Source organism: Canis aureus, chromosome 10, assembly GCF_053574225.1.
Source record: "Canis aureus isolate CA01 chromosome 10, VMU_Caureus_v.1.0, whole genome shotgun sequence".
Classification (NCBI taxonomy): Eukaryota; Metazoa; Chordata; class Mammalia; order Carnivora; family Canidae; genus Canis; species Canis aureus.
The window spans coordinates 15,820,718-15,829,658 of NC_135620.1; the positions used below are offsets into that span (position 1 = coordinate 15,820,718).

General features: G+C 45.1%; 1 protein-coding gene and 1 long non-coding RNA gene across 6 annotated transcripts in view; one reads left to right on the forward strand and one right to left on the reverse strand.

Moving 5' to 3' along the window:
- Window positions 1-5,152, reverse strand: part of ZNF608 (zinc finger protein 608) — a 111,191-nt gene extending 106,039 nt beyond the window's left edge. Inside the window, exons 1-2 of one of the 5 annotated variants that reach the window (XM_077911456.1) lie at window positions 4,860-5,152; window positions 281-1,386 (exon numbers count right to left, since the gene is read on the reverse strand). In XM_077911456.1, the coding sequence (XP_077767582.1) occupies window positions 281-1,192 (912 nt within the window). In that variant the 5' untranslated portion in view covers window positions 1,193-1,386; window positions 4,860-5,152. Of the gene's footprint in view, window positions 1-280; window positions 1,387-2,408; window positions 3,035-4,859 lie in introns of those variants that run through there. The other 4 variants (XM_077911457.1, XM_077911455.1, XM_077911458.1 and 1 more) reach the window with 4 other exon arrangements.
- Window positions 2,043-6,723, forward strand: LOC144322014 (uncharacterized). Its single transcript, XR_013387576.1, has 2 exons — window positions 2,043-2,849; window positions 6,479-6,723. It is a non-coding gene; the product is annotated as an uncharacterized LOC144322014 (long non-coding RNA).
- The last annotated feature ends 2,218 nt before the right edge of the window (window positions 6,724-8,941 follow it).

An 8,941-nucleotide genomic window follows, 5' to 3' on the forward strand; every position in this document is an offset into this window, starting at 1 on the left:
ACTTGGCAGCGCCCGCAGCCGCAGCGCGAGCTAAAAGCGGTGCACCCAAGTCAGCTCCCCCACTGCAAGTTTTCATGGAAAGGATGCACACAACAGAAACCTCACAAAGAACCCGAGAGCACGAGTGAGAGGTGTGAGGCACACAGAGGCACACACACACACACACCCTCCCCCGGCACACACAACAGCCCCCCCTACACACACACACACACACACACACACACACAGAGACGCACACAAAGAGGAGAGTGGGAAATCTAGGAAGGCGACTTGATCCTACCTTCTCGGTTTTCAGTTTCTTGATTCGCCTGTGGCTCTCCTCCTCCTCCTCTTCCTTCTTTACCAACACAGAGTTTCCCATGAGCCCTGAATCCGGGGCACTTTTGCTAACTTCCCCAGCAGCCGCGCCGCTGCCACTCCCAGCGCCCCCGCAGTGGAAGGGGCTCGCGCCACCTCCATTGCTCTTGGCCCCAAAGGCATAGAGGTGACCCCCCGAAGGGGCCTGGCCGCCACTGCCATTCTGGTGGCCCTGGAGCAGGTCGTGCTTGTCCTTCCTGGATTTCCCCGCATCCTTATCCCGCTTGGCGCCTCGGCTGCTCTGGCTTTTACCTGGCTTCTCCTCTTTGCTTTTCCCGCAGGAGGCCGCCCCCGCGGTGGCAGCGGAGGTGCCGAGGCTGGTACTCGTGCCGTTCGGGTTGCCGCCGCCGCCGCCGCCGCCGCTCACACTTTGACCTAGCGCTGAATTCATGCCAGTTGCCTCTCCAGGGCGCCCTTGGACTTCCTGCCTCCTGCCAGTGCCGCTGATCTCGGGAATCCCATACAAGGCAGCAGAAGGCAGAGATTTATTAGCATCCTTAGAAGTTTTACTCCTTTTCACTTTTGATTTGCTGGTCTCTTTGTGTGAATTCCCCTGGGGAGCAGAGGGCTGAACAGAAGCAAATTTTAGGCCATCAGCTAAGGCTGCGGTAGCGCCGGCCCCACTGGAGGCCAGACCTCCACAATCCTTAGAGTTGCTGCTGCTCGTGCTGTTGGTGGAATTATTCATCTCAAATTTCTGTCTGTCCTTTTCCAAATCAGCGTCCAAATCAATTATTAAATTGCCAACCCCGATTTCCCAATCATCACCACTGTCATAAGTATCAACCGTATTTGGATCCACACCTTTTCCTGCAGTAGAAATGTTCACTGACATCCTGAAGATGAGCTCTCTAGAATAAAAATCCGATGAACTTTCCTTTGGAGATGAGGGGACATTCGTTTAGCTCCGCTGGGCTTGCTCTTAAAAAAAAAAAAAAAAAAAAAAAATCTTCTAATCTTCCTCTTCTTTTTCCTGCCCCAGGAATGTGTCCAAGGATTTTACACCCTTCAGTCCAGGTCCACCTTTTCCTGTGAAGGGGGGAAAAGTCGAATATTTCTTGTCTGGGTGTTACCAGAATAAAAAACGATTAATACTGGGGAGTCAGTAAGGGGTACAGGGAAGGATGGAGAGGAAAGTGGCTCATACATTGTCTCCACAGCCAGGTTTAAAGGGAAATAACCAAACCCAAAAAACTTACCCACGACAGTAAGCATCTTACAGTAGCTTTAAAAAAAAAAAAAAAAAAAAGATTCCCTTTATCACCAACACAAGGATAAGCACTTTTTTTTTAAAGGCATTAAGATATCTTAAAGATCTGAGTCAAGTCCAGAAAGGTTTAAAAAACACACACACACACACAGTTTAGGATTTTTTTTTTCATACATGTGATATCTCAACCTCAGAAACGCAACCTAAACACTCAGACAAGAGGGAGGAACACAGCTTTTAACATCCCCAAACGCGTCCTAGATCTCGCAATTTCAAAGACCAGACCCTGCAAGTTCTCTGAGGCTAGTTTCAGAATGATGTTCCTAAATTTTCCTTTATTTCTATTTTGATTACTTCTTTTTACAAATTGTCTGGGCAATCTGTTTTTTGTTCCCAGTAAGGAACAGGAAAAACAAATAACTACCCCCCCTCCAACAAACACATACCCTCTCTTCCCCCACAGTTGATACAATTGTATTTTTGCAATACACACACACATGTCTTCAAGAGCATTTCTCTATAGCAAAGACAGTGTTAAATAAAAGGCTGAATACCTGCCTTTTGAGGGGGAAAAATATTACATGTAAACAATCCTACCCTATTCCTAGGTCACAGACTTGCTCAATCTGTTAAATATGGTGCCACTGACTGTACGGGGAAACTGATTAAGACATGCCCTTTAAGTAGTCTGCGCCAAGGTGGCCTCAATGACCGCAAATGAGTGTGTGTTTGACAAAGATCAGTTAAAACGGTTTTTAAAGGGATCAGCCCCCTTTTAACAGTTGATTGTCGAGAAAAATAAATAAATATACATACACACACACACACAGACATTGCTTACCTTTAATCCTTTATCATTTTTTAATTAGGCCAGCAAATCAAAATGCCTTTCCCACTCCACTCGGCAAACAAGCCTGTGCCTCATTTTACTTAAACACCAAATGATCAAGAAGGAAGAAACCAAATAACACATCTCAGCCAGAATAATCACTCGATAACATTATTCCACCTCCCCACCCCCCTTTTGGCAAACGGATCAGGAGTCCTTTTCTCCTTAAAAAAATGTGTCACTGTACAGCTGGAAGATAATGTTTCACATTCACAACAGAAGGACCAAAGGTTTTTTTTCCTCTGAACAAGCATCGAGAATAATAGTTTAAAAAAAGAGAGAGAGAGAGAGAGAGAGAGAGGAGAGAGAGAGAGACAGAGAGAGCTTAGAGAAAAAAGTTTTCCCAACTTCTCATTCCGCCTTCAGTTCCAGACTTCAGAGTCACGGTGATCAGTAAGTAATGATCCCATGTAGCAAACCTACAGGCGTCCGCTAGTAACAAGACAGAATGTGCTAACATCGGGATAAATTAGTGAAAGGGAAGAAAGAATAAGAAGAAACGACTGAAAATCTGGGCTGGATTCCGCCTGTTAGTCGGGAAGTGGCATTTTTCCGCCCGTCCTGACAGATTTGATTTCTTGAACTAACTTAAGAGGAAAGGAGGGGGAGGGGGAGGAGGGGGAGGAGGAAGGGGGAGGAGGGCGGAGGGGGGAGGGGGGAGGGGAAGGAAGAAAGGGGAGGACGAGAAGCCCAGCGAGAGGAGAAAAAGAAAGGTGTGGGGGGGAGGGGAGCAGATGAATCCGTGAGCTGATAAACCGGTGGTAACAGCACTCGCTCGGGGCGGGGGGCGGGGGGACGAGGGAAATAACGGCGTTTAAAATTGGTTCGGTCTTCGAAACCCAAAGGATGTGATGTTTTCCTGTTTTATGTTGTTTTAAGAAAAAGGAACCGAGTTCCTAGTATAGTCCCCCGAGGGGGGGGGGGGGGGGTAAAATCCGCTGTCGCTCAAGCCAATCAGTCATGTGGTAATTCGATAATTAGAGTCAAAAAAAAAAAAGATTTTTTTTTTTTAAGGCGACCTCTTTCAGGACAGTTTTTCCCATTGATAGTCGCAGCAAACGGTGCGTCTCCCTTTTTATTTATTTTCCTCTCCTCCTCCTCCTCCCTCGCCCACCCCCCCCCCCCTCCTGTGTTTAGTCAGATGGCCCCGGAGCTTGGCTTAGTATTTTTAATTAGCTGGCGTTTGGAAGCTAAAAGCAGTAATGAATTGTTGATGGATTGGAAGTGGAGAGTCGCTTTGCTGGAAATGTCGGGGCCGGGAGAGGGGGATGGGCGAGTTAGCAACAACCAACCATCTAAAAGGAGCGATTTTGTTACAGTGCAAGCCTTTCACATCACGTGAGGATCAAGGGCTCAATTGGTTGTCGTGAGAACAAAAATGGTGACAAGCGTATCAAGAAAATACTGATCTGGTCTTTAAAAAAAAGCTGAAGGTCTCTCCCCTCCCCCTGCACACACTCCCCCCCCCCCGCCCCCGCCCCCGCCGCCGCCGCCGCCGCCTCCCCGCGCCCCCACCCCCCTGCAGTGGGCGCAGCTACAAGTTATGAATGTGAAACATTTCTCGCAGATCTAGGCTCTCGGAAGTTCGAAGGAGTGAAATGTAATGAGCACAAGAGCAAAGCAGATGTTTTAAAGAAACACCTTATAAACCTTTCCTCAACTTATCTCCAATTTGTCGGCTTTCCCGAGGGGCCGGGGATGGGGACGCCCAGAAGGCACCTCCGAGAGCTACTTGGGTTTTTAGGGACCCCCCCCCTCATGTCTTAAACAAAGAAAAACATTTTGCTAGCTCCCAAGCCAGGTCCCGTAATAAACACACCATTGTTACTCTATTTGTGGGTTTGTTTGGGTTGGGTGGGGCTTTTCCCCCCCCTCATGGTGTTTTTGCTGCTTGTTTTTTTTTAAGGAGGTGGAAAATGGTAATAATAACCATTACATGTAATGGGTGACTATTCCCTTGTTTAATATTAAATTATTGGGCACTGGGATGTGGCCAGAGACACAAATCGGCTTGTTCTGCCTTTGCCCTCTTTTTCCTGGCTCGGTTTGGAAGAGGGTCTTGCCCAGCTAGGAGAGGAGAGGGAGGGGGCGAGGTGAGCTAGGGAATGGACACTGCAGATCAGGATATGTAACTGTGTCACTTTTATTCTCCTTGGGTTACAGCCCAAAAGGTAATTTACTCTAAGTTACCCCGAGTGCCCAGTCAAGCTTAATTTGTGTGAAGAAGTTACCAATGCTTCACCCTCCACTGAATAAAATTCACCCTTCTTGGGTTTGTTGTTCTCAATGCAAAAGCCAAACCCTGTAACTAGTTCCTCATTTCAATGCATAAAACTCGCACATTCCCCTGCATGAAGTCCCCGCTAAGTGCTATATAGAGACACACCACGCAACCGTACTTACGGTCTGTATTGGATCGAGTTGACCTTTTCCTTCTAACTGCATTGAGTGTGTTTGGTTGCAGCCGCTTTATTTTGGAAATTATAATCTCTTCAACAAATTTACTATTAAAGAAGATGGACCATCAAATGTCACAGACCGTCCTGTGTATTTTTTTTTATAAAAGCAAAAATCAAAATGAAAAAAAAAAAAAAAGAAGAGAAAAGAAAAGAAAAATCCCCCCGGTGCACACACACAAGCTTGTTCTGCAACATTGAAATCAGGACTGAAACACAACACACACACAGGGGGAGTGGAGCAAAAGGAGCTCTCAGCCTCTATACCTGAAAGGCACTTCTCTTTGTTCCCATTGCCCTTTCGCATCGGGCCAATCAGAGAGCAGCTTTTATGAAACTGGGCTCTCTGATTGGCTAGCTGCTTTCTCTTGGCTGCTGTAGGGGGTTGAGATACACACACGTATAAAACACACTCGGAGAGCGGGTGGGGGTGCGGTGGGGGGTGGTGGTGGAGACAAAGCGTTTTATTTTCCAACCAGATTGGGGTTGAGGAACCTCCTGCAGTCAGAAGGGGGGAAAAAAATGGTGCGCCCGTTTTCAATGACTCCATCATTCACAGAAAACACTTATTTATTAAAACAAATCTCAAACAGGCTGCGAGGAAAGGATGTCGGTAAATACAAGTTTGATTGTGTTATCTTGGGGGAAATAATGTATGTGATCGCTCGGTGGCAGAGGGAGGCCAAATGAGCCACCAGCGCGGAGCGAGGAGAAAACCGGAGGCTGGCGGTGTGGCTTCCCTTCCTTGTTGCAAGGGCTCGGCAGCGCGAACTCCCGAGACTGATTTTTCTGGACTGCAGCTTCTGGCTTTCAACCCTCCCCCACCACCACCACCACTTTGCCCTTCGTCCAATCCCTCCCCCCCCCCCCTCCTTGTCTCTCTTTTTACTCGCTGATTAAATAAGAAAAATCGATCTGGGGGGAAAGGCGGTGATGGGGATACAAGTAAACCTTTTGTTTCCAGCCTTCTGGTCTACAAGCACTCGAGTGTGAACGCTGGCAACCACTGAACCACCACTACGGGAACAGTTCTTCCCTGGAATTTGTAACAAATCTTTTCCACCTGGTCCTAGGCCGCTCCAAAAAAAAAAAAAAAAAAAAAAATTAAAAAAGAAAAAAGGTCCCAGCCAACCATATTAACACCTCGGGCCAGCCTCATTTTTTTTACACAATCGATCTGTGGGAGATAAATATACTAGAAAGATTAACCCGTTAAACAGTCCCAGTGTGCATTTTTAAACAGAAAGACGGTCAGAGGTCCCCTTTCCCCAAATCTTTAACCCTATCTTGGGGGAAGTGGGGTGTCAAAGTCCTCTGACGGTTGCACCGCTCAGTCCACCAAGACTACAGAAATATGTTAGAGTTTATTATAGGACGAATGCCAACAACCAACTTAATGGGACTCTGAGGTCACGGGATAAGAGGGGTTATATAAAATAACAAGTTCAGTATTGTACCGTAACAGCTAATATACTTAATGTATTTATATATATATATACTTATATATTAAGCCTTTAAAGCACTTTTATTTTTAATTTTTCACTTGTTACTTGCCATTACTTTTAGGAGCAACAGTGTGGAAATTTTAAAGTCAGAGTGTGATCTGAGTTTAATTGAAAGCATCATGATCCCAAGCATTAAAGATCCAGCACTACTGTAATTTCGGCATGACAACTGCAATGTGAGAATGTGTCTTCACTGAGTCAAATGGACATATAAAGTGGATTAGTGCTTGCCAAAGACAGTTTATGATGTAAATATTCAGTGATGACTTTGTGGGTCAATAAAAATATTTATGTCACATGTTTTAAGTAATGTCTTTTGACTCATGTTTGCGCTTTCAATATATTTAGTTCTTAAGGAAAAAAAAACTCCAATTAGTTGTTTCACTACCCACGATGAACTCAGTTTGATGCTGCAAATAGTAATAAACAGCAGTTTCCACCCTTTCCTGAGGTCTATAAACTAGAGAAATGCAGTCTAGAATAGTCCTTAGAACTCCCTAAGTAGATCTGTATTCAAATCAACACTGTACATCAACAAATAAAATGGGGCAAATTAGCCACCTGATATCCACTTACCCTCCATTTTCACTTTGATATTTGTTTTATATCGTTGAATGTACAGATGTCACAATTTTTTTACATGCCCTTGATAATAACATAGCATCATATGGGTGATTTAAAAAACAAAACAAAACAAAAAAACTTTTCTTTTTCTGTTGGAAGAGTGGTTCCTCCAACCTCAGGTCACTCTTGGGCCCCTCCAGGGTCCCCAGGGTATCTACTCCATTTCAGCTTTTGAAAGACCACGGCTACCCCATACATTATATCACCTTTTTAAAAACGATCACCGGCTCTTATAACTGGACTTCAAGAAGCGCAGAAAATAAGATCTGAAGTCGGTAAAGTTGGAAAGGGTACAAGCACCCTTCCAACACACTCCCTTGGTAAAAAAGTAAATCACACAGCCTGCAGCGTAGGTTTGAGGATAACTAAAACCAAAGCTCAGGCTTCCTATACATAATCTGATCTAACCCTACCATTAACACCTAACCCTAAAATTTAAAGACTTTTTTGTTAAGCAAGCCCACCTACCAAAGATCGAGGCTTACGCCAAACTCAGTCAATAGATGTAACCCAAACCAGTTTCCTGCCATTCCATCATCTCCAACACCCCATTGGCGCCCCACCCCCCATCGCCTGCCCTCCACATTCTTCCCCAAGATTTGAATAAGCCGGAGTTGTTATGCTGGCTTTGCGTGTGTTTGTTTTGTTTTGTTTGACAAAGGAGGCAATCAAGAGACATCAGAGGGCTATCAGCTAATTGATGAGTGAAACTAAGATAATTAACTACCAGCTTTAGAAAATCAGAGCTACTCCCCTTACAAAATTGGGAAGTTCTCGGTCTGGGAACAGAAAATTTTATCTTTGTCTCTTACAGGATCACAGGAACACGGGAGTCCCCCTACTAATATCCAGGTGCACAAACTCGATGATACTGGCACACTACTGTATAGTACGTGCACTTTGTGACTTAACAGTTTGGTGCGTGTCTCCCCGGGGATGTGGTAGACGGGAAGAGCGGGCCGGAAACAAGTCTAGAAGGAATGGTAGGGGTGGAAGCCTCCGAGAGGATAGTGTAAGAGAGGCTGTTAAAGAGGGTTATCCGTCTCCGATCACTACCAACAGCCCTGCCCCAGGACATTCTGCACTGATTGCAAGGTGATCAGAAGGTCCTGGCACAGGACTTTGCTACTTAATTTTAAGGGCAAAAGAGCTCAAAGTGGAGGAGGCCAGAGGCTTCAAGCAGTGACACAGAAAAAGACAATAGCCTGTCTTTGGTACCTCTTTCCTCTGAATTGCGGTATATTATTAGGGATCAGAAACAAATTCTTGAGCTGCGTTTATTTGGAAGGGAGTACATACCTGGTCCCAGCTCTTCTAAACCCCGGCCAACATGGACCCTTGAGACTTAACTCAGGAACGAGTGGAAAAAGTGGAAAGCAAGGATATAAAAAAATAAAACCTACCTGGAAATGGGCTTAATTTATGGGAAAAGGAACTTAATTTTTAGACATAATGAGAAACCTTGTAGCTGCCCAAGGAGATTGTGGAGAAAGATTCTTATCGGTTTGAGGTTGTTTATGAACAGACCTGCCTCAAGGCAGCGGGCAGATGATCTGCCCTGGTTTCTAGGGAATGTAGAGTTGGTGATTTGAACACCCACACAAACACTAGAAGGTCTTCACTCTTTTTACCTGTGGGTAACATCCTTACTTGCCACTCACAAAAGATCTTTTAGAGAATACTTTCTCCGCCTTTTCGTAAATGCTTACTAAATCCAATTCAAGTTTCTGTGGAGCATTTTTAACAACATCCATCTCTAGACAACTGTCACCAAAAATAAATGAGTTAAATTGGTTAAATATTTGACATTATTGCAATATCCAGAAATTTTGCCGGACCTAAATAAAGTGACAAGAAGCAGACGTCCATGGGAGAGGACCAGACTGGTACAGAGAAGCAT